The sequence below is a fragment of the Penicillium rubens genome (assembly GCF_028828025.1).
Source record: "Penicillium rubens strain IBT 27055 chromosome Unknown utg000004l_segment0_segment0, whole genome shotgun sequence".
Lineage (NCBI taxonomy): Eukaryota > Fungi > Ascomycota > Eurotiomycetes > Eurotiales > Aspergillaceae > Penicillium > Penicillium rubens.
This window is the reverse complement of record NW_026890602.1, coordinates 811,306-833,770: the sequence shown is the minus strand read 5'-3', so window position 1 is coordinate 833,770 and position 22,465 is coordinate 811,306. Positions and strand designations below refer to the sequence as shown.

The 22,465-nt window shown below is 49.9% G+C and overlaps 13 protein-coding genes across 13 annotated transcripts; 5 read left to right on the top strand and 8 right to left on the bottom strand.

The window, feature by feature from the left end:
- Nucleotides 1-136: 136 nt before the first annotated feature.
- Nucleotides 137-2,736, bottom strand: N7525_010273 (cell division control 45 family protein; the record flags this gene model as incomplete). Its single annotated transcript, XM_002556725.1, has 2 exons — nt 137-1,933; nt 1,984-2,736. 2 exons carry the CDS (start codon nt 2,734-2,736, stop codon nt 137-139), a joined length of 2,550 nt encoding a protein of 849 aa, XP_002556771.1.
- Nucleotides 2,737-3,595: 859 nt separating this feature from the next.
- Nucleotides 3,596-4,792, bottom strand: N7525_010272 (GPI-anchored transamidase; the record flags this gene model as incomplete). The annotated part of the gene is made up of 1 exon (XM_002556724.2): nt 3,596-4,792. The coding sequence occupies one exon, from the start codon at nt 4,790-4,792 to the stop codon at nt 3,596-3,598; it is 1,197 nt and encodes a 398-aa protein (XP_002556770.2).
- A 398-nt stretch (nt 4,793-5,190) lies between these two features.
- Nucleotides 5,191-6,019, top strand: N7525_010271 (DUF1014 domain protein; the record flags this gene model as incomplete). Its single annotated transcript, XM_002556723.1, has 3 exons — nt 5,191-5,247; nt 5,337-5,437; nt 5,506-6,019. 3 exons carry the CDS (start codon nt 5,191-5,193, stop codon nt 6,017-6,019), a joined length of 672 nt encoding a protein of 223 aa, XP_002556769.1.
- Nucleotides 6,020-6,520: 501 nt separating this feature from the next.
- Nucleotides 6,521-7,709, bottom strand: pex7 (putative peroxisome biosynthesis protein (Peroxine-7); the record flags this gene model as incomplete). Its single annotated transcript, XM_002556722.2, has 2 exons — nt 7,509-7,709; nt 6,521-7,409 (listed from the first exon to the last, which is right to left on the bottom strand). Exons 1-2 carry the CDS (start codon nt 7,670-7,672, stop codon nt 6,521-6,523), a joined length of 1,053 nt encoding a protein of 350 aa, XP_002556768.1. The 5' UTR covers nt 7,673-7,709.
- Nucleotides 7,710-8,470: 761 nt separating this feature from the next.
- Nucleotides 8,471-9,253, top strand: N7525_010269 (uncharacterized protein; the record flags this gene model as incomplete). Its single annotated transcript, XM_061215041.1, has 1 exon — nt 8,471-9,253. One exon carries the CDS (start codon nt 8,471-8,473, stop codon nt 9,251-9,253), a length of 783 nt encoding a protein of 260 aa, XP_061067553.1.
- A 763-nt stretch (nt 9,254-10,016) lies between these two features.
- Nucleotides 10,017-11,453, top strand: N7525_010268 (putative CUE domain protein; the record flags this gene model as incomplete). The annotated part of the gene is made up of 1 exon (XM_002556720.1): nt 10,017-11,453. One exon carries the CDS (start codon nt 10,017-10,019, stop codon nt 11,451-11,453), a length of 1,437 nt encoding a protein of 478 aa, XP_002556766.1.
- A 461-nt stretch (nt 11,454-11,914) lies between these two features.
- Nucleotides 11,915-13,960, top strand: N7525_010267 (GMC family oxidoreductase; the record flags this gene model as incomplete). The annotated part of the gene is made up of 6 exons (XM_002556719.1): nt 11,915-11,958; nt 12,010-12,129; nt 12,179-12,395; nt 12,466-13,002; nt 13,068-13,671; nt 13,728-13,960. 6 exons carry the CDS (start codon nt 11,915-11,917, stop codon nt 13,958-13,960), a joined length of 1,755 nt encoding a protein of 584 aa, XP_002556765.1.
- Nucleotides 13,961-14,243: 283 nt separating this feature from the next.
- On the bottom strand, nt 14,244-16,082 carry N7525_010266 (uncharacterized protein; the record flags this gene model as incomplete). The annotated part of the gene is made up of 3 exons (XM_002556718.1): nt 14,244-15,228; nt 15,285-15,715; nt 15,768-16,082. 3 exons carry the CDS (start codon nt 16,080-16,082, stop codon nt 14,244-14,246), a joined length of 1,731 nt encoding a protein of 576 aa, XP_002556764.1.
- Nucleotides 16,083-16,095: 13 nt separating this feature from the next.
- N7525_010265 (uncharacterized protein) lies at nt 16,096-16,413 on the bottom strand (the record flags this gene model as incomplete). Its single annotated transcript, XM_061215040.1, has 1 exon — nt 16,096-16,413. The coding sequence occupies one exon, from the start codon at nt 16,411-16,413 to the stop codon at nt 16,096-16,098; it is 318 nt and encodes a 105-aa protein (XP_061067552.1).
- A 216-nt stretch (nt 16,414-16,629) lies between these two features.
- Nucleotides 16,630-17,786, bottom strand: N7525_010264 (putative ubiquitin-conjugating enzyme; the record flags this gene model as incomplete). The annotated part of the gene is made up of 4 exons (XM_002556717.1): nt 16,630-16,710; nt 16,766-17,523; nt 17,579-17,673; nt 17,725-17,786. The coding sequence occupies 4 exons, from the start codon at nt 17,784-17,786 to the stop codon at nt 16,630-16,632; spliced, it is 996 nt and encodes a 331-aa protein (XP_002556763.1).
- A 375-nt stretch (nt 17,787-18,161) lies between these two features.
- N7525_010263 (aspartate/glutamate racemase family protein) lies at nt 18,162-18,842 on the top strand (the record flags this gene model as incomplete). The annotated part of the gene is made up of 1 exon (XM_002556716.1): nt 18,162-18,842. The coding sequence occupies one exon, from the start codon at nt 18,162-18,164 to the stop codon at nt 18,840-18,842; it is 681 nt and encodes a 226-aa protein (XP_002556762.1).
- Nucleotides 18,843-18,952: 110 nt separating this feature from the next.
- N7525_010262 (uncharacterized protein) lies at nt 18,953-19,978 on the bottom strand (the record flags this gene model as incomplete). The annotated part of the gene is made up of 2 exons (XM_002556715.1): nt 18,953-19,575; nt 19,651-19,978. 2 exons carry the CDS (start codon nt 19,976-19,978, stop codon nt 18,953-18,955), a joined length of 951 nt encoding a protein of 316 aa, XP_002556761.1.
- A 465-nt stretch (nt 19,979-20,443) lies between these two features.
- N7525_010261 (uncharacterized protein) lies at nt 20,444-21,727 on the bottom strand (the record flags this gene model as incomplete). Its single annotated transcript, XM_061215039.1, has 1 exon — nt 20,444-21,727. One exon carries the CDS (start codon nt 21,725-21,727, stop codon nt 20,444-20,446), a length of 1,284 nt encoding a protein of 427 aa, XP_061067551.1.
- Between the last annotated feature and the right edge of the window lie 738 nt (nt 21,728-22,465).

The window sequence follows — 22,465 nt, the reverse complement described above, 5'->3', positions numbered from 1 at the left end:
CCATGCAACGGTCATTATGCATGTAGCCAGTTTCAGAGTCCAGTATCCCCTCCCATATATCCTTCCCATCCCATGCGTCGAAGAAATTAAACAAAGATGACAGGTCGTAGACTGCGTGATTGTTTGTAGAGGGGATTTATCCCACCACACTGCGGAAACTCAATGCTTCGAGGAAGCCGCCAAGGTCATCCTTCTGGACCTCGACAACACAATGCTCGAAGCTGTCGATGCGCACACGGGCATTCGTCTCCTGGACTACCTCCTGGAAAGCAATACCAAACCGGTTGCGGAGAAGATGTTTCTTTCCACGGGGATCTTCCTCGTCGTCGGACTCCGATTCCGATGAGGACTCGGACTCTTCCGAATCTTCGTCTTCGGCGCCAGTCTCCTCTTCTCGCTCGGCACGCTCCGCTGCTCGTTTGGATCGGCGCTCTGATCGCTCTTTCTGTTTCTTTTCCTTAGCTTCTTTCTTCTTCTTGCGCTCCTCTTGGCGTTTGGACATGGCAGCGAAGTCAACAACACCGCCGCCACCGCCGGTGCCGACGACTACATAGAGATCACGGTCTTCGTCTAGGCCAGCAAGGACGAGAGGAGTTCCTGCTGCTCTCTTGCGGCCGATCTTGACTGAGTCACCCCGCTCTTTCTCTTGAACTCGAATGGCCTCGGCGATCCACAGGGCCAATTTCGTCAAGGCCCCAGGATTCGTGAAGAGTTTGACGTCGGGTCCATCCTTGACCACAGCGATGCGGAACGCTCGAAGGTGACGGATTTGATGTTTGGAAAGCAAGGAGGTACCAGTGCGAAGGATGGCACGGTGCAGATGTTGAGCCAGGGGTAGAGACTCTAGGAGAATCGTGGGTGATTCGGACGTTAATGAAAGGGCGTCGTACGCACTCCAGAACCGAGGCAGCAGACTAGCCAAGTCAGATTCGCCTGTGATTCCACTGTTCTCCGTGTCATCGCGTGCCCGTGGCAGACGTTTGGCGTCCCAAGAAGCCAAAGTCTCATGTGGCCCAACTTCCAGCATTGCACCCACAATAACACCCACATCTGTGGCAGAGAGGCACGCCTTCCAGCCCCAGCAACGCACAAATCCCCAGCCCTCACGGGCACTCGCACTCCCAGATCCCTCTGCTGGTACGAGTCCATCTAGGCCATACATAGGGGCGTACTTGAGCAGCCGTGATCGTAATACACGCTTCAATTCCATGTCCATGTGGGTATAGTATTGATGGCACTGGGTCAGACTGATTCCCATCTTGGCCAGAAGTTTGTGCAGGCGTTTGCGGCCATTCTCAGTCCAGACATGCAGCCGCGGTGCAAGATATGGACTATGAAGCATACTTTCGTATAGTGACCAGTGCCGGACAAGAAGGAATCGCGGTTCAGGAGAAAGACGAATCGACGTATCGGTGGGTGATCTAGCGGTTGTTGGAATGACACCGTTGATTTCTCCTCGAATGTCACGGTTTGATTCCAGAGGATCAGGCGGGTTCAAACGATGCACTTCATCGCGAAGTATTTGACGGATGTGTTCACCACGTTGGCCACCCCAGCCTGCTGAGCCTCCTGTTTCTGATGTGTTTGAAATACCCACTCCAGTCATTGTTCGACCACTGAGTTCCAGACTGGAGACACCGACAATAGCCAGCCACAACAGGTCGTTATCATCTCGTCCAAGCTCAGATGCCAGAGAGTAGATCAGGGACGAAATTGGTTCGGAGTATGAGGTTCCGGACGCATAGTACGATTGTAGAACAGCGTCGTGTCTTCGCTTCAGATTAATCAATCGTCTCTTTAATGACCTCGCTGAGGGTTGCTTTGCCTCGGCTGGAGATGGCGAGTCAGTTGTCGGTGTCACAGATCGCGACGAGTTGGAAGAATTGATTCCAGTCTTTTGGCGGCGAGTCGGAATCGAGGCAATAGAGGAGCCCTATAACACGCATTAGTCCATTGTCGGGTCGTAGAAATGCGGAAACCTACTGAATTGCTTCTCCTCCGTTGGTGGGGCGGCTCATCTCCTTCTGAATCCTCATCGTCCTCGCGACCTGACCAGGACTTGCGCTTTTTTGACCCTGTCCGCGTTTCGTCTTCGGACCCGTCGTCGCTCGCGTCATCATCGTCATCGTCCACCTCTGGCATTTCCAGTAATGCGTAGTATGCCTCTCGTTCATTGTGAAGCTCTTCCTCAATGTCTCCGTCGTCATATACGATGATCCCACCATTCTTAGAAGTGTAAGCGGAAGTGATACAACCTTTGTCAACCCCACGTCCTCGCCGTCGCGCATTAGCATCGATTTCAGCCATGGCTTGGCCCATCCCAGCTTGTCCACCAAAGACGTTCCCCAGGTTCCACGGCCGTCGCGCGTCGAATACCCAGATCTCGACGCCTCCCATATCTTCCACCTCGTCCTCGGGATTGGTCAAAGCCAGTATCTCGCCTAGATCAACCAGACCACCTACACCGAGACAGACCACAACTCCGCCGCTGCCACCATTGGTGGTCTGCATTGGGCGGACTAGCTCCTCCCCCGCACGCGACAGATCGCCATATCCTGCAACGGGCTGGATTTTATGAGGGATATAGTCGCGTTTTAACAAAGACGTGAGAATTCGACAGGCACATAGCGCGTCTGGCTCTAATGCCACGAGAATCAAGACGGGTGGAGAAAGTGGGTGGTGAGATCGGAGGAGTTGTAGGTAGAGGTGTGAGATGAGCTGCCGAGGGAGATACATGGCCAGCTGGGGATTGTCATATGCTCATGCGACAGCTCATGAAGAAAGAGAGCTTGTAAGAATAAACCCAGAAATGTGAGGTGGTTATTTGGGGTGAAGCCCTTGCAGCAAAGAGTCTCTCATAGCGCCGGGGAAGTGGACAAGCGCGACGCGTCGGAGGCACGTGCCGGGATTCCATACCTCTTCATCACCTCGACGATATTTGCTCCGCTTCTTTTATTACTTGGATATTTCATTATCTGAATGTCTTACTCCTTAACTCCTTGAATTGAATATGGGTATAGATCTTCCAAAAATACCGGTTGGTTCACCTTCTTGCCCTATGCAAATTGGTACTTTACGCGAGATCTTTCATCTATACTCTAATTTAGTCTTACCACGCGAAATCCTTTGTTCGAATCTCTACCACGCAGTCTCTTCCAAAGCAGTCAGGTTCTTTCAGGGTCTCAGCTGGCAAAGCATTGGCGATATCCTTGATATGCGGAGGGAGCTCCAAAATCACACCTGCACCATCACCTTTCCGCAACTTTGAATGTAGTAGGTCCACCAGAGACAGACTTCGGGTTCTGACATCTGGAGTTTTTCAATGGTCGCTCCAAGGTCTGCAATACCAGCCTGCATCTTTTGGTTTGTCGTAGGTTACGGGTCTCAAAAGCATAGTTGTTTCCCATGGGGTGTTCGATCAGATTATATCTTTCAAATTCAATAATCACAGAGGTAACGCCTTGCGCCATGGACATGCTATATTCCCAAAACCGTTCCGTTCCAGTGAAAAATTATGGCCTGGCATCCATGAGTCCGGGGAGGAACTCAAGACTGCTGCCAAAGAAAAGAAGGCCTGGTGCTTTGTGGCATAATATTAAACAGACGAGCGGCCGAGAATCGAACCAGCCACCCAGATAGCGGCACATGCACCAACGACATAGATGCCAACTAGCCGCTTGCCCCAGCTGCCGTATTCCGCCATTTTGGTCGTCCCGACAGTGCTCTTCAGCTTCAGATGCAAAGAGGACGAAGGCAGGTCTTCGGTGACATTCCCAGCGGAATTACCAAGTATGGCTGAATATTCCTCATCACGCTTTTGCCACTTCTCCACAAGGCGCGCAATCTCAGCCAAATCTTCCTTGAGAGAGCCAGGCTCAGTGGCATTGGCATTCTCAACTTCCACGTTCTGGACATTGCCGAAGAAGTCGACCACCGTCCGCAGGCGGCCTTCTTGCTCGCCTCCAGGGAACAAATCCCACCGGACACCCGGCTGGGAGTGGATCTTCGACTCATCATAGGAATCGAATAGGTCTCCCAGGTTCAGTTTGGACGTGACACTCGTCACTTGTGTCTCAAGGAATTCAAGAACATAGTATGTCCAGCGATCAATGACAGCGACGCCGACGTCGTTGTCCGCATGATGGGAATAGGAAGACTGGTCGATCTCACTGGAGCCTGTCGCCACGATATTAGGCGAGTAGAAATGTGTGTACATCGTATTGGCCTGGCAGGTGTCGATCATGAACAACAGCTCATGATAGCGCTTCTTCTCCCACATCTGTCCAAATGCGTCCGCAAGATCCCACGCGCCGATCTCTTCGGCGTCCTGGAACTTTAGGAACTGGTCGCCTCCATGTCCGGTCATGTACACTAGCACATTGCTGCCGGCGTCGGACCCTAGGCGCTTGCTGCGCGGTACGTCTTCGTCGAGGCGGTCGGTCAAGAGTCGGATGAAGTTCTCCACGGTCACTTCGTACCCCCTGTAGTCCACTTCGATGTTGTCGCCATATAGATCAACGGCGCGGTCTGCATTACTGTAAACGGTGCCGGGGAAAGCGTTTCGGGGGTTGCAAGCCATGTCATCGGGGAGCATGAGGATAATCTGTGAATCGGGAATGCCGAGCCGTTTGACGGTTCGGTATAGTGAGAGGACATTGGCGAGGTGGCGGTAGTTGAACCAGAAGCGAGAGGTAGATACAAGTACCGCCCAGTTAGAGGTGTGCTCAGTGGCAACCGTGCTAACAAGGAGCAGTACAGCGAACGCCTGTAGAAAGCGGAAGAGCAAAGCCATTGTGACGGACGATCAGGGCATAGTAAGGGGGAGGAACACTGCTTGTATCACTAGCCGGTAAATGTGAAATCAGCAGCGACAAAGCCCAAATCAAATCAGAGACCACAGATACCAATCATAGGGACATATCAAGGCCACGGCACAAATGGCTGAAAGAAGACAGACAGCTTCAAGATGCGGCCCAGGCGAGATTACAAATGCTGGGGAACCTCCGATTGTGGCCAGATTAATGAGGCATCGATAGTAACGCACGGGCTGATAGCGTCACCGCCTTCATCGGAGTCGGCATATTGGTCCCGCAGATCAGATCATATAGTAGAAACTCGATTCCACCTTTTTCTTTTCACATCCATTCCTCAGATACCGTGCAGTGCTTAGTTTGGACATCATATTTCACCATGGGAGGCAAGAAAGCAGCAGGTGAGAACTCCAAGAAGGCCGCCGGCAACGCTCGTGTATGTTTTTTTCAAACCCCGCCCCCGCTATTATTGCCACATCCCTCAAGCACCAGATCATTTGGATAAAAGCTGACAGTACCGTACAGAAAGCCGACGCCGCAGCATCAAAGAAGGCCGCTGAGGACCAGAAGAAGGCTGCAGAGGAGGAAAAGCAATGGGCGAAGGGGTCCAAGACCAATGCTAAGAAGTATGTGGACTCAATCTCCCAATGAGCTCATATTCTCGAGCATCGAGCTAATCACCGTCAATCTATAGGGAAGATGCCGAAGCTAAGAAAGCCGAGGCTGCCCGCAAGAAGGCCGAGCGCGAGGCCCTACTCGCCGAGGAAGAAGCCTCTCAACCAGCCAAAGGCAAAGGCGCGAACGCCAAGACCGCACAAAAGAAGACTCGCGGTCTCGATCTTTCACAACTGGATGATGCTCCTGCAGGAAGCAAGAAGGCATCTTCTCTCAGCGCCACGGGTATCGATAACGCACTAGATGCCCTGTCTCTAGCTTCGAAGGACACATCTAAGATCGACCGACACCCGGAGCGTCGGTTCAAGGCCGCATATGCCGCATTTGAGGAGAGACGCCTGCCAGAGATTGAACAGGAAAACCCCGGTCTGCGCCGGAACCAGCGTATGGATCTCTGCCGGAAGGAATTCGAGAAGAGCGAGGAGAACCCATTCAACCAGGTGCATGCAGCTGTCAATGCTTCCAAGGAAGAGATTGCTGCGCTTCGCGAGAGTGAGCGCAAGAAGGTCGAGAGCAGACTGGGCGGCAAATAGATTTGTCTGGCGCTGGATCCCTTATATTACTGGGAAGTTGTGGGCAATGTGTCGATATTGTCTCACTGACCGTGGATCCTAAGTCTCCATGCCCTCAATACTCATCATGGATGGTGTTGTCAAGATTTTGAGTATCTCTTGATTTGGTGTCATTTTCGTGCGGTTCAGGAACACCAGCCGTTCGAGTCATTGAGTCGCTGCAGAGTTCGAATCAAAGGCTTAAGCATTAAGCCTGGAGAATAGACAACCATGACACATTTGTCCTTACATCGCACCATGCATTGTGTCTTTAGCCTCTCCGACATAAACTTACGAAATAAAATGATCAATATCCCTTTCAAGACATTGTCCTTCCCACAGCGAGTTACCAGGAAACCCAATATATTAAACAAACATCTCTGGTAGATCACTACTTATCATAGCTCTGTTACGCCTGGTAAAAAAGTATCAAGCTTCTGGACCCTGCCAGAGCGATATATAATGGTTGATATTTCGAATATCTTATGACATCGTAGCTCGCACATCCCACACATACAGATTCTCATCCCAGCCAACGCTAGCACACCAGCCCTCACTTCCAAAGAGACACCAGTCCACACCCGTCACAAACTCAGTATGTCTACCCATGCGTCCAAGTTCCGCGCCAACCACTGGACCAGCGCGCATCATATCCATATCCCCGCCTGCCACATCTGACCGGTCACTCCACACTCGACAAGTCATATCGTAACTAGCACTTAAAAGGACATTAGAAAGATGCGGCGACCAAGCCAATTTCCGCACAGCATATTCATGTCCGAGCATAGTGGACAGCGGCCCTTGTTGCGGGGCCCGGATATCAAACGTGCGGATGGCACGGTCAACACCGGCTGTGGCCAGAACGGTAGGACGGTACTTGTTCCAGTCGTGGGTGAGGGCCTCAGCAGGCGGGGCAGGGCCACCCGGTTGGCCGGGGATTGCGGGCGCGGGGGGTCCGGCGTGGATGGGGATCTGAGTGACGAGGTGGTTTGAGGCGGAGGCCGGGGTGCGGAGATCGAAAACGCGCACGTATGAGTCTGACGTCACGCACGAGATAATATCTGGACTGTGTGGACAGAAGGATGCGGAGTAGGTGCAGCTGTGGGTTGGGAGGGTGAGGAGGGACTGTGGGCGATGTGGCGACCAGATGCGGACTGTGCCGTCCCAGCTACTTGAGCAGAAACGGTCCTTTGCGACGGGGTTCCAGCTTACGCTGAATACTTCCCGCGCGTGCTCTTTCCAGTTTGAGATTGGGAAGTCGTTCGCTGTGCAGTCGAATAACTTGATGCTGCCGTCGCCTGATGCGGCGAGGACTTGGTTCTCGTGGATTTCAGACCATGCGAGGTCATATAGTGAGTCTTGTGTTGTAAACCTGGAGGTTGCGATAGCGCCAAATGGTTAGAATTATGTTGTTTTTCCCCGACTGTCCTGCACACTCCGCGGCCGCGGGGTCTGCGAACATTCCACTTACCATTTTAGTGGTTGGATTCCATTGGCAGTCAGCTCTAGAATATGCAGGCGGCCATTGCCAACTAGGCCAAAGTTTGAAGAGCTTGCAACAGCTAGGCGATTGTCAAAGAATGGGGAGTATTTGACAGCGCAACCGTTATATCCTTGTGTGCGGTAATGGAGCATGATGAGCAACTGACCAGCGCCGGTCGCTCGGAGGCGGTAGGGAAGGGAAAGGGAAAGGGAAAGAGAAAAGAAAGGCGATCTTCAAACGAGCTAGGGTATCAAAACAATTGTCAACGGTCACGGAGATGTCAAGTTCGGATTCGCGTATGATCTCGGGATTGCGGGGATCCAAATGGGCCGAGGTCCTTCCTTGGTTTTCAGGCACGGCTTTTCTGTACTTTCACATTCGCCTTTTGGTGTACTTTGTACCTGCAATGTAGTATATCTGCATTTCGATATTGAAATCACCTTGATTTAATTGGTGTTCACCTCCTCTTTGTCTTCTTAAGCTTTTCTCATGATTTTAGTGTCAAGCCACTACATAGCATGTCCACCAATATATTTGTTCATACTAACATATTTCCTACAGACTCCATTTCTTAAATGCTGCTGCTTAGATTCAATTCAAGCAAGATGAACCTGATTTACATAGGTAGATCAATGGTTGAGATGAATAATATGATGTTCGTGATCGTTGACGTCAACGGGGGCCATACAGCTCCAGCCCTAATTGCAACAGTAATAAGGAACCATTCAAGAACTCCAGCTTCCCATCCAATAACATAGACTTGAGCCAATCATGTTAGATAGGTACAAGTTCAGCCACCCCAGAATACTTCGCCTCAGCCTCTGCAAAGTATGGGAATGACGCCATGATTGGCCTCTTCTGAAATCTGCCTGCTCGATCCAATTCTGACGGAATATACACTCTTCTTAGTATATAAGTCAACCGCCATGATAAGCTCACAACAATACAATATGGAAGTCGCAGTCCCACTGGGAGGCGATAACCCAACGCCAGCACCAAAGCAGTATACATCCCCGGCCAGTGTATTCCTCAAAGAAGAAGTCTACCGACTCGGATCATTGCCAGGCCTGAGGTCCCTACCGCCAGGCCCAGAACGCGATTTTCTCACCTTATCATGGGGCCCTATCGTCTACCGCACCTCATATGCCCCCGAAACCAAACGTCTTCTCCCTGTGTTCATGCGTTACCTGAACAGTTCCGTGGCCCGGGCCTTTCGTCGGACGTTGATAGGCTCCGATGAAGAAATCGAAATCCTCACAAACACATATTCTACCAAGATTTTCAACTCGCGAGAAATGTACGCCGATATGAATGTGGAAGAGATCCGACAAATATTTCATGAGTTCAAGGTGTCGCTCGGATTACCAGAAACAGAGCTCCCGAGCAGACTGCGCATATGCTTGATGCTAGATGATGGAGCGTTGTCGCACTTGAAAGGTGTTTTAGATCTTTCCTCGATGGCCGAGAGTGATGCAAATGTGGGTGGATGTTGGGTGAAGGTTGTTGAGGAGAATTTCCCAGATTCGAGGATTGGTGATCACCCGCTTGCGGAACCCGGAATGGAATGTGTATCTGATTCTCTTCGGGAACAGCGTGGGAGTTACCATGGGTGGACGATGGTGGCACTCGATGCGTTAGTAGAGGTCTTTGATGGGCTTCGGCAAATGAAATGCTTGGTTAACTATCACCGGGAGGGAAAGGTGTACTTGGGAGAGGGCAAATGGAGCCTTTAGCATGTATTGGAGTGTATCAAGCTGGCCCTTTGGATCATTTCCACACTATTTTCACATATATCTCTTAATAATAATTGTTGCTTATGCGGCCTGTATCCATGCCATGTTAGTTTGTTGATTTCCAAAGGTTCTGCATGTTCTGCAGGTTGTGTATTGGTGGTAAAAAGCGCGGTCGTCATTGAAGGGCTGTTCAAGTAAAACTGCAAGAATTGATTGAGCAGATTTGTCTGGTACTGAGGCTCCAATATCCCTACCTCGTACTGGATTCAACTTGATCTGAGTTGGCAATGATTAGCAGGTGTCAGACACGACTGAGAGAGTTTCCCAGATCGAGTCCAACGGTTGCGCTCCCGGGAGCCCCAATGCTCTTCCAATACAAAAGAATACACGAACGTTCCTTCCTATCTCGGATTTGTTTCTCTTGTTTAGTAGATAAATCCACAGACCGTAGTTGCCGTAGTAGAGCAAGAGCAAATGGGGCCAATGAGGTGACATTTTCGTAGTACTTTCCGTAGACACATATGTCACTAGCAAACCTCACCACCTTCCTATAAGTACATGTAGACAGGTGCATGAAAGACCTTTTTAAATTGGGGAGGCCCTGGACCTGCACTATGAAAACGCAATCTGATTGGTTACTTCGACGACAATCATGTGCCGATAAGCATTTTATCGTGATTCATGCGGCTTATCTATGACCTTGAGCATCCATCCCGAGGCCCATTCATCACTTTTCAGAGCCTCAGAGAATGAGACTCGAAGCATGGATGCTTTCATTTCCAGGAAGCGTTCACGGCTCTCAAATTTGAGCGAGGCCAAGCACGAGTCATCAGATCCCCGCGAAGACACTGATACCAAGCTAGCAATACTGCTATCTCTCTTCCCGACTATCAAACAGGATGAGCTATTGGATATACTCGTATCCTGCGAAGGGTCCGTGGAGAATGTCGTTGGACTCCTCTCTGCAAAAGTCCCCACAGCAGGCACGCCCGTCGGCAAAAAGCGAGCTGCTGTTGCCTCATCATTCGGCATGCAAACATCTCTCTCGTCGCATGTTTTTACAACAGCTGAAGATGGGAGCATGAAACCTTTGCATGAAATTGCGAGCAAGAAAAAGCTTCCGCCTCCACAAAAGGGGAAAACGCTACACCTTTACTCGCCCGAAGATATTGCCACTTACACACCATGTACTATCATCCACAACTTCCTACCCGCTAAAGAAGCAAATGCACTCTTGCTTGAATTACTTGATGAATCCAAACAATTTTCTCGGTACGACTTCCAACTCTTCAACCGCACCGTCCAGAGTCCTCATACGCACGCTGTGTACGTCTCTACGCCCGAAGAGCACCGGCAACAGACCTCGGAATACACTTACGGTGGCACATATCGGTCCAATGTGCGCCAGGCAACACCGCAGCTACGATCAGTGTCACGCCAAGTACAGAAAACCGTCAACAGCGAGATCAACAAACGGATTCGAGACTTCTATCCCGACGGAAAGAAGTTGCAGTACCAGTCACCAAAGGAGTGGCAACCCAATGCGGCATTTGTAAACTGCTACGACGGGCCTACCGAAAGCGTAGGATATCACTCCGACGAACTGACTTATCTCGGACCCCACCCAGTGATAGGAAGCTTGAGCTTGGGCGTGGCTCGCGAATTCCGAGTCCGTCGTATAGTAGCTCGAGACGACGACGAGACTGCGGAGGAAGATCGCGATGCGGACAAGACTACTCCAGGTTCAAATGCGGCAGGGAACAAGACCGCATCAGCTGCACGCGCTGATGCCCAAGGTCAAATCTCCATCCATCTTCCGCACAATTCTCTCCTCATTATGCACGCAGAGATGCAAGAGGAATGGAAACACTCTATCGCCCCGGCTCAAACAATTTCTCCACATCCGCTCTCTGGGAACAGACGTATCAATATCACATATCGTTGGTATCGCGATTCTCTACACCCACGCTACACTCCACGTTGCAAGTGCGGCGAACACACCATTCTCCGGTGTGCACAACGCAAGAATGAGACGCGAGGGAGATACATGTGGATGTGCTATGCCGGCTTTGCACCTGGAAAAGAAGGGTGTTCGTTTTTCCAGTGGGCCGAGTTTGATGATGATGGGGATCCGGTGTGGGGAAAGAAAGCCATCCTGGACAAGGCTCCCACTTTGGAGAATTTCTCGGCCTCGCAATAGGTCATGAGACTCATGTACGATCCTGCTTTTGACCTCGGGTATACAAAGTACATGTAGTACATGTAGTACAACGTATAAGATGAAGCTGAACTCCCCGCAAAAATAAGGCTTGGAGACTGTGGCCTCGGACGCGGAAAGTGGACTGCCAATTCCGCGCACTCCACCCTTTGGCGTCAGCCGTCTGACACCAACATTTGGACCAATTATATGCCAGATGCTACTAGCTTATCAACGGATCGTCCCCCTAATGTATGTGGATGGACAAATATGTTTCTAATTGTGTACAGAAAGAGTTAAGATTGCCCAAGGTTACCCCTCAACATGAAGATATGTCGGAATCCCCTCCGCCCAGGCTCGGTCATTGCAAAAGTGCGGTCTAAAAGGCTGAGCTTGAATCTTATGCCCTTCCTTGATGATCTTCGTTTGCCATCTTTATGCAAATGTGATCTGGAATCTACACTATGACTTCTGGAACTGATAGTACTTACGATTATATTGTCTGCGGGTAACATACCTACGCAGAGAGTTGCTTATAATCTTGCTAACCATGAGTTAGTGGAGGGACCTCTGGCTGTGTGGTTGCTGGTCGTCTAGCTGAAAACCCCGAGGTCAAAGTCTTGCTGTTGGAGGCTGGACAGCACAGTAAGGACCTGGAGAATGTTCATATGACCGGCGGGTGAGTTACAAAAGCCTAGTTGATGCAATCCTCGTCACTGACAGATTAGGTGGTCAAACAACTTCGATGCCGAGACCGATTGGAACTTCGTCACTCCTCCAATGGCGGGAGTTGACAATCGCCAAGTGAAGCTGAGCCGTGGCCGATTCCTTGGAGGATCCAGTGGGTGCAATGGCACGCTTTGCATTCGTGGTAACAAGCAGGACTATGATGACTGGGGACTAGACGGGTGGAGTGGGGAGGAGTTCTTCAAGTATATGCGAAAGGTAGGTCGCAATACTTCACGCCCAAGGGCGATAAATGCCGAGTATGGATATGTGCTAACAGCATGACTAGTCGGAAACATTTCACCCAAAGGCGTGGTTCCAGGCCGACAAAGAGAGTCACGGATACTCCGGTCCGCTTCACACGGAGCCGCATGATCTAGCGCCAATTTCCCAGCTTTTGATGGATTCTTATGTCTCGCAAGGCATGCCCTTGCATCATGACATGTTCAGCACTGGCGATGTTGCACAGGGATGTGGCCATGTACCTCGCACGGTGTACCAGGGCCTGCGGACAACAAGCGCAGACTTCGTCGCCAACAAGAATCACCGTGGGAACATCACCATCAAGACTGATACCACTGTCGACAAAATCATATTCAACAAGCAGGCAAACGAGACTCGCGCTTCCGGCGTAGTCACGCAGACTTCAGATGGCGGCTCCAAGACCTACTACGCTCGAAAGGAGATCATCATCTCCGCAGGCACCTATTGCAGTCCAGCAATCCTCCTTCGATCTGGCATCGGGCCCAAGGCAGAGCTCGAACAACATAATATTCCATCTTTGGTCAATCTACCAGGCGTGGGCAAGAACCTAATGGACCACCTCGTCAGTAATTCCTACCCAACCACTAATAAATACCAACATGAACCACCTAACCCTCCACTCCCCAGATCGTATTTATGTTCTACGAAACCGAAAGGCAAGGCCTAACAACCGACCACCACGTCTACCACGGCGACAACTTCGACCGAACCTACGCACAATGGAAAGAGAACAAAACCGGCTTCCTATCCACCTTCCCCTTCGGCAGCTTCGCCTTCGCGCGCCTCGACGACCGACTAAAAGACGAGCCTCTGTGGAAGAACGCCCCACGCAAACCAGGCCGTGATCCCATGGGCCTCACGTCACAGCAACCGAACATCGAGTTCTTCACGACAGAGTGCTACGGTGGTCCGAAGCAATACGACCAATTCCCGATCAATAACCAGCACGCGTTCTCCATGATTGCAGAGCTATTTGCACCGAAGTCTCGTGGCTCGGTGATTCTTGAATCGGCGGATGCGTCAGTGAACCCGGTTGTTGATTGTAATTATCTGGATGATCCACTTGATCTGTTGGTTCTTAGTGAGGCTTGTCGGTTTGGGAACGAGGTTGTTATGCAGGGTGCTGGGACTAAGGATATTGTTAAGGGGTCTTGGCCGCCGAATTTGAATCATCATACTTATAAATCGAGGGAGGAATGGGTTCCGTATGTGAAGCAGCATGCGACTACTTGTGAGTTGGGGAGTATCCGATGCGGTTGGGCTTTTGATTTACTGACGTGTTAATAGGTTACCATGCGGCGGGTACTTGTGCTATGGGCAAGAAGGATAATCCCATGGCTGTTCTCGATGAGAAATTGCAGGTCAGGGGTGTTTCAGGCTTGCGAGTTGCTGATTGCAGTGTCATGCCTACGTTGCATGGAGGACACACCCAGATGCCGGCTTATGGCATTGGAGAGAAATGTGCGGATTTGATTAAAGAGACATGGCGCATGGCGGGCAATGTCTATCCTCGCATCTGATACTGTACGTCTATGTCAATTGCGACCTTTTTGGCTATACCTGCTTCTGGTCTGTGCAATACCCAGTGTTACTACTGGTCTGCGACACAAGGAATATTTTCAATTCATGAGTCAAATAGCGAGTTGCATCCGATTGAAACTTTACTTCAAGAGTAAGCAAGAGTAAGAGAGAGCCTTCCTATACAGGTACAAATATAAAGAATAAGTCAAGTCAAGAGCAAATAAACCGTAAGGCCCGTAAGAATAGCGTGATGACCCCAAAAGAACAAATGCAAACTGTTGATCAACTGATTTCGCTTGCAGATCCCAAACTGATACTGATAGCATCATCATCGAGCTCATACGACATTAAGGCTGAGACCTGGCGATGATCATTAGAAAGACGGGGCGGCACACCGGGGGTGCGCGAGATGGTGCAGTGGGTTTCCAGGCAAATAGTATGCGGTCTCGGTAGCAAAGAGTGCTGATGCTCCAGGCGGGCGCTTAGAACATGTTGGGCAGCCGGCTCAGAAGAATATGCTTTTATAACACTGTTGATCTGCCGGATCAAGTCTTCGAGCCCGGGGTGCTCAATCAAGTGAGTTTCCTGATAAAACTCGATCGGCACACTGATTTTCACTTTGAACGTCCATGTCTCTCCTGGTCGTAAACGCGCCAGATGGCAGTCTTCCATTGCCGACTCAAACCGGCATCCGTGACCTTGCTCAACAAACAGGTTCAAGTCCGATAGGGCCCCAGGGCTGAGACCAGTACGAAGCTGCCGAACGACTTTGGAGACCCTTCGCATGAAATGGACTTCGCAGGATCGTGGATCGTCTGCATCGGCATCATAGAAAATGTGCCAGCCAAGTGGATGGTTTTCTGTGCCAAGAGGGAAACGAAGCTGAGGGGAGATTGTATGAATACCAATAGCCTTGTCCACCCCAGATATAGACAGATTTTCTGGGGGGCACGCAGAAATAAATACCAGATGGCAAAATGCTGCTCGGGGAGAGGGGTGAAAGAGTCGAGATGCTTGTCGAATAGAATTACCCACGTCGGGGGATCTTCTCGTTTTCTTCTTCAACCGGCGGAGGGAAAATTCATTCAGAGAAGTTCTCAACGTCTCGAATGAGTGGAACCCCAACGGGAGCAATAGCTTGAACCCATTTCTAGAACTTCCGTCAACACATGCTATGGCTGTTCTGTCACTTTCAGCGACCAAGTTGGAAGCAAGAATAGAAGATGCCAGAACCATTGGTGTCAAAAGGCTAACAGAAAACTGCTCCCTGTTTTATTGTCAGCGAAACCTATTTCCATTTACGAGTAAGGCTATGGAACTCACAAGTTGTCCAGAAGTATAATAATGTCAAGGGGCGCAAGACTCGAGACCTCAGGCAGGGAAATAGGCTCAACATCAGCAGTTACATTTACTGACGTCCATACAGACATCGAATCTGTGCCCATGCACGGCCAACCTGCGTAGGATCTCATGGTGGCAAATGCGACAGGAAGCTCCAACGGACAAAGTAATCCGGATGACCCTGGGCGCAGCATGTTTGATAAAGATCGGGCACTATCCATTCTGGGTTTGTCCTTTGAAATCGAATTTGCTGGAGGTTCCACTGCACCAGAAGCCGAGGCTGATTTCGAAGAGACACATGGCTCTACAGAGCCATAAGACCCGGAGCTCCAGCGAACAAGCAGTTGTGGCGCTAGTTGATACCCACTCTCAGTCATGACTCCTCTTCGACGATCAACACGGCGGCACGGTGTCTGAAGAAAAAGGTCAGTAAGGACAGGCTCTTGAAATCATAACAGAAATTACCTGATCGACAAATGGGTCTGCAGTCGCATCAAGGCCAGTCTTGCGGATACCCCGGGAAGCTGCAGCATGATCCTGGCGAATTTTAACAACATCGATATTGTAAAGACTATCACTGAGAGATGGGGTTCTGGTTGATGTCGCAAGCTCGCTTGAATCGTAATCCACGCTCGTAGAAAGGGACGAGCGGCGAGAAGGGATCTGTGGGTATGACATACTCGAAAGAGAGCTAGATGTCGAGTTGGCTCTGTGTATGTGTGTGATGCATGGTGTCCGGCGCTTGACCACAGTGATCGGCGTAGTTGGTGTGTTCTCCATGGTGTCGTGAGGTCTAAATATGCTCTCTGTTGGTGACAGGGCGGTTAAACTCGATCCGAGTATCTGAAGCCTCTGTCGCACGAGCTGAAGTCGATTGGGGCGTGACGGGACAAGTTTCTGAGTCCGATGGGATCTTCTTGCGTCTCTGCTGCTTCCTGAGACAGAAGCACGACAGGCACGACAGGAACGATTCTTTGAGGGAATGAATGCTCCAGTAATTGGAACACGCAAGAGCGATGACAACAACGAAGACGAGAACAACAATAGGAACAAGGATCAATGCAATAATTAAAGCTGAGCTTTTAATATCATAGGATATCTTATAGGTCATTTTGTTCGGATATAATTGATGTGAAGAGGAGAAAGAAGTAAACAACATCGAAGCCATTTGCTCCTGCCGCTTCCCAGGCCGACGACTAAGACGGCAATGACGATGCCAGTTCCATGGCTCGTGAACGGACCATCCCTGGAATTCTTCATCAAGTCGGATGGAACATTCAAAGGGTAAAGTACCTAGGTAGGTAGCATTTGGGTATCATAATAGCACTTATATCCCGTTCCCTGCCATCGCAGCCATCTTTTCCTTGACTGAGTTCAAGGTTGTATCATCCAGCCGCGAAAACCGAATCTAGAAAAAGTTGTGGTTAGTACAACTCATCACTGGGGAGTCAAGGGTCACATACCATTTCATCCACGCCCCCACGAGCAGCACCTCCAAACAGCATCGGCTCAGAATGAGAGTTTTCAATCTCATCTTTCACCCTCCTAACCCAGATCCCATCCCAGTGCCAATCCCCCGGAAGGCGAGCCTGTGGGCTTCCTCGTTTCAGTTGTCCTCGGGGCCCTCCTCGACGATGCGCCTGCCATGCATGCCATGCTCCAGGATTCCCTGCAACCTCAACCGGCAGCGAATCCAAAACCAATTCGTCATCAAACGTCGACCGAATGTAACCCAATATCTCCGACACTGGGACGACATTCCTTCGTTCCGCAAATTGATCCTTAGCAGGTGCTTGTGCCAAACGTGGTGCTTCTACGCCGCCGTCCTCACGAGCCGCTGAAGTGTCTGGAGGGTTTGACGCATTCGATTCATCGCCCTCTGTAACGGGGTCGGCAGAGCTCGCATGTCCTGTCGACGCAGCACCTGCACTATTACCGCTTACATTCCGTGACGTATTTCCCGATGCTAGTCCGCTCCGCTTTGCCCTACCAAACCAATGAGGGAATCCATGGCGCAGACTGAATCCACCAGGCGGTAATCGTTCGTCGTCCGTCGCGCTAACGGGATTGTCACTTGCTGAGCCAGTGCTAAAAGTATATGTAGTGAGGGGTACGATCAATGGGTGGAACAAGTCCGTCGCAAAGGTGACTAGAGGAGGAAGGTCGGGATAGGTGTCCGGGAACCGGAGTTGGAATCGGAGGACGGCTGAAGCATAGGGGCCTACAAACGGGAGTCAGTCGACGCGTGGCACAGTAAATAATAAGTTTGGATTCACCTGAGCGAACAAAAATCACTCCATTCCAGAGTGTCGGGTCCCCGGGCGCGAGGCTCACATAAACCCCTGGCGGTGCTGCACGTCTTAAGCTCGCGCTGTGTGAAAGTCAGTATGCAGACTGGTCTGCATGGGGTAAAGAGGCTCACAATTCCAAGTGGAGCTGCTGCTTTCGAAGTGAAGGTATGCAGGGCAGCTTGGAGGTCGACATGTTTACTTTAGCAGAGGAAACCTGGGAGGTTGGGAAGCTCCGGGGGTTGACGACCTTATCGATTGCTTATCGCCGATCTACATCTGACCTCAGACATTCAACGGCTTGGGAGTTCTAATATTATACGTATGGGTCAAGAGTTTGACAGCCTTTATTAAATTCAAGATGACTAGCCAATAAAATGTGAACCAATGGGCACTGTTCTATTGCTTTTTTTTTTGCTGGATACATGTATACTTCTGAAAAGATCCGAGTGTATTTCACGCATTCAGTACATACGAACAGTGTTCATTAATATATAAAGTAGGCTAAACCCCGTACGCTTTTCGACTTCTCCCACCTCTTAATCCATTCCAACCCATTTAAAACGTCAATATGAAGACCATCGGAATCTGCATCCCAACCATTGAAGGCGGGGTCATTGCCCACCAAGAAATCGGACGAGAAGCAGCGCGGCGGGGCATTGCTTACCCTCAAATCGTCACCCATACCCCTATCTACGGAGATCTGAAACAAGCACTCAAGTCCGGCGACAACCAGTCCCTGGCAGCATTTCTAGCCGACTCGATCAACCGCACCGCCAAAGCAGGCGCCGAGTTTGCCATCATCAGTGCCAATACTCCGCACGTCGCCTTCAATGACATCGTGGCCCAGTCAAACATCCCTGTTCTCAGTATCCTCGATGTAGCTGCAAATCACTGCAAAAGACAGGGTTACAAGAATGTCGGGGTCCTAGGCACAACGTGGACGGTCAAAAACGGTCTCTACAATGGCCCGCTACAAAAGAGGGACATGGCTGCTGTCTATGTGTCCGACACTGACCAGGCAATCGTCATGAATGCTATTGTGCAGGAATTGATTAATGGGATCTTCCTGGAAACTACGACAAGTGAGTTGGTTCGCGTTGCTAAGGAGCTTGCCACACGTTGTGATGCTATCATCCTTGGTTGTACCGAGCTGCCACTTGTTCTTACGGAACAAAACTGCGGCGTCGAGGTCGTCGATACAACACGACTTCTATCCCATGCAGCTCTCGATTTTGCGACCAAAGATTGAGCAGTACAGCTTTTTGCCTTGGATATCTATCTCGGTGGTCCAACCTTCATAAATATGAAGTCTCGCCCTCGTTAGGACATAATCTAATCTAAACCATGTCTATGATCCATCTACATACTCATTGACTGCAAAGGTAGTCTATCCAAATCCGCTTCTTTCCCCAAGAGACCCAAATGTACCATCCCCTCACCAACCCCCTCATATATCCCTCCAGCTATACCTTCCATCCACCAAGCTGCGAAATTTGCGAGAGCAGCGCCAACCCGCCCTTCGTTGAAGTTGCAAACAGCAGCTCCAATATTAACAGTGCCTTTCCCCAACCCATCAGCTGCCTCCAGTGTCGTAGTCATGATGCGCTCAGTAATGCGATGTGTCCGTTCGTACTCATATAGTTGGCGCAACAACACCCTTGCATATGGTAGAAGGAACCGCAATAGGATGAACAGCTGCACAATCGTCGAGGCCAGAACTTTATGCAGATATGATCTTGGCTGGGGGGTTACGTTACGATTCGTGCCATCCATATACCCATGCGGTTGGGGATACGTCGTCAACCCAACTTTGACCGGTTCTGGCATATGGCGTTGAAGCATGGAAGTTTCCTCCGTAGTTAGATCGGGAGGCAAAGCATCGAGAAGGTAGACCAAAGCGTTGATATATAAAGACCGAGCCAGACGGGCATCAGGGTGCGGCTGCTGGGCTTCATATCCCGCATTGCGGAGAAGATTGAACGCTTCACAAAGTCAGTGGAAGGTGTGCAAGAAATATTTTATAACAAACCCAAGAGGACTTAGGGCTCAGTACTCACCAGGTACGACTCGATTCCACCGCAGCCCAGACTCGGTCTCGTATTTCGCCGGGGATATATCCTCCCGAAGACTATCTGATCCCACGGAACCAGAGTCGAACGAGTCCAAGTCATCGCTGGCAGTGGAAGGTCTCTGGAGCTCGGGTGTTACTGACGCCGAGAATTGGCTGTGACATAGCAGATGAGGTTCGGACGAAGATGCCAGTCCGCGGCGCTGATCCCCGGTTGATTCGGTGGTTTTGGGAACGGCCCGGGACGAATATAGGCGGGGCAATCGACGCCGAATGGATGCCGGGATGGGGAAAATAGCGAGTCCCGAGTACTCCATTGGCACTGCGGTGTTTGAAGTTGAAGTTGACAGTTAATTATTTCCCATATGTAAGCCTATACGTTTTTGAAAAAATAAACTGGGATCAAACGAACAGGAAAACAACTAAAATAGTTCAACGAAAATCTCCGGTTTCACATGCCAATTCCTAACGTTCCGATTACACTGATAAGAAATTCACAGTGAAATTGCTCAACTTCCGGCAATTAGCAATTAGTTGATGAGTCTCTAATCGTCAGCTAGATCACATCAATTCCTCTGATAGCTCAGCTGGAAGAGCGCAAGACTGTAATTGACGTGTTCTCATGGAACTTGTTATCTTGAGGTCCCTGGTTCGATCCCGGGTCAGAGGATTTTTTGGACTTTTTTAAGAGCAGTAAACGTTGTACGACTAGATAAGAATTGGCCAGGAATCGAGTTGGAATGGGATTTCATGCTGATCGTAGGATGTAAGTCTGTTTCTTTCTACAAAATCAACATCATTTTACCAGGCATCATCTCCCTCAAAAGATAAAACCATGTGACACTGCGATCCAGATCGAGTGACCAGTAATGCTGGAGGAAGAACAAAACCTTGCGTCGATCGAGTACGCCGCTGACTTCCATGACAGCTTCCATTTCCCGAGATACCATCTCTTGCATTATCGGAAGTCCTCTGCACTCAGTCCCCAGGATGAACAGAGGCCAGACAAGATCATGGGCGAATGTTTCCCTGTTTGAGAGAGAGTACAAATGATCCAAGATCGAGTCTCGGGAAGCTCGAATATTGGAATCACCCGATGAGTCGTTTTTCAATACCTGATAGCTGTATATCAGGCTTGCGTGGTAAAAGATGTAAACGAGATGCTGGAAGTCTTGGGCATGGCACCCCTGTAGATGCATTTTTTGGCCTAATTGTGCCATCCTCTGCCTTGCTGCATCCACTTCGCCAATAATGTTCTCTATCTGGGTTGGGTCTACAGAAGACCCTTGATCATATGCAACTCGTTCAATTCGTGTCACTCGATGAATGACACGCACAAAGTCACTGAAGATGGTGATATCGTTGGAGTTCTCAAACTGTTCCCCTGTGAACTCATCCGCTGGATCAAATGTTGTGAGTCCCGCAAAGACACTAGCGTAGTAATGTTCGTAGAAAAGGAATGTGTCGATTTCGTTGAGTGACGCGCAAGAAGAAGCCTGTTCTCTCCATTGGACGATAATTCGAGCTGCGTGTAAGTGCATTCGCCACTTGATAGGCTCTGCGTTAAGAAGTTCGACGTTGTATAGTAGGAGCATTGAGGCGAGAGTATAGCTGATCTCGTTCGGGTCGAGGTTTTCAATTTGTGGTGTCTCCCGCTCTCTCAGCGAGCTGATCTGCCTTGCCAGTAAGGCTAAGGCGTTATTTCGAAATCGAAGTGAGATGCTTTGTAGATCGTTCTGTCGAGGGTGATCGTGTGCATATTTGAATGCAAGGTCTTCGGATGACAGAGACAGCACAGCACAAAGGACTGTTGGTGACATCCAAGCGAGAGGAATGATAACTTGTCGCCATGGATTCGTTGGGCCGTCTACCCAAGCAAGCTTCCTTGCAATGTTTTGTTGAAAATGCTGCATCAATTCTAACGTCGCGGGGTTGATATTCAGCCCTAAACCACGATCAATTGATGCGGGGTTCTCCTCAAGGGCTGGAATTTGATTCGTGGAATCATTCCGACGATCTTCAGGAATGTTGGAATTCACACCGGCGGATTCCCGAACTGGTAGCATTCTTCCTGTCAATTTGCCCCTACTGGCGACACCGTTGCCCCATTTCAGAACGATTCCATAGCCGGGGCATCGCAGCCCTCGAGAAATGCATTTTCTGCATTCTGGTAAAGTTCGGTCGCAATTTATGCGCCTCCTCGTGCAGCTTGGGCAGTCTTATCCAGGTAAGCTTATGCCTGAAAAATAGCTGGTGTCACCTAGGTACCTTTATGTGCACTTGTATTATTCAATGGGTTTGTGGACATCGGGAGAAGTTCAATTTGAATTAAACGATTGACAATCTGATCAATCACAAAGATATGGCATTGCTTAAACCGCGGGGCGGCTTGGAATTAGTTGGGTCCAACAAGGTCGATGTCGCATGTCAAGATTTGCTTCGGGTTGAAGGCCAATAGACATGCACAGATACCGAGGATATGCTCAACAAAAAAACGATCTAGGTCGGGTTAGGATTTGGTGGATAGTGTAATAGGAATAACTGCAGTGCGCGACGTGATGAAAAAGCAGGATAAATGATCTCCCGAACGGCCATCGAAGAGGAAACGACATCACGTGGATATATATATTCCGACTTTGACTTCAGTTCGCCTTTAATTTGCCGGTATAAAATGGAGATTCCCAACTTCAATTCCCAGATAGATTTAATTTCCCAAGCGGGCAGTAGCCAAGCAAACTTTGGCTACTTTTGCTGTTTATTACTGCGTGTATCCGAAACGAAAGGTTGGTGTTAGATGGCATTAG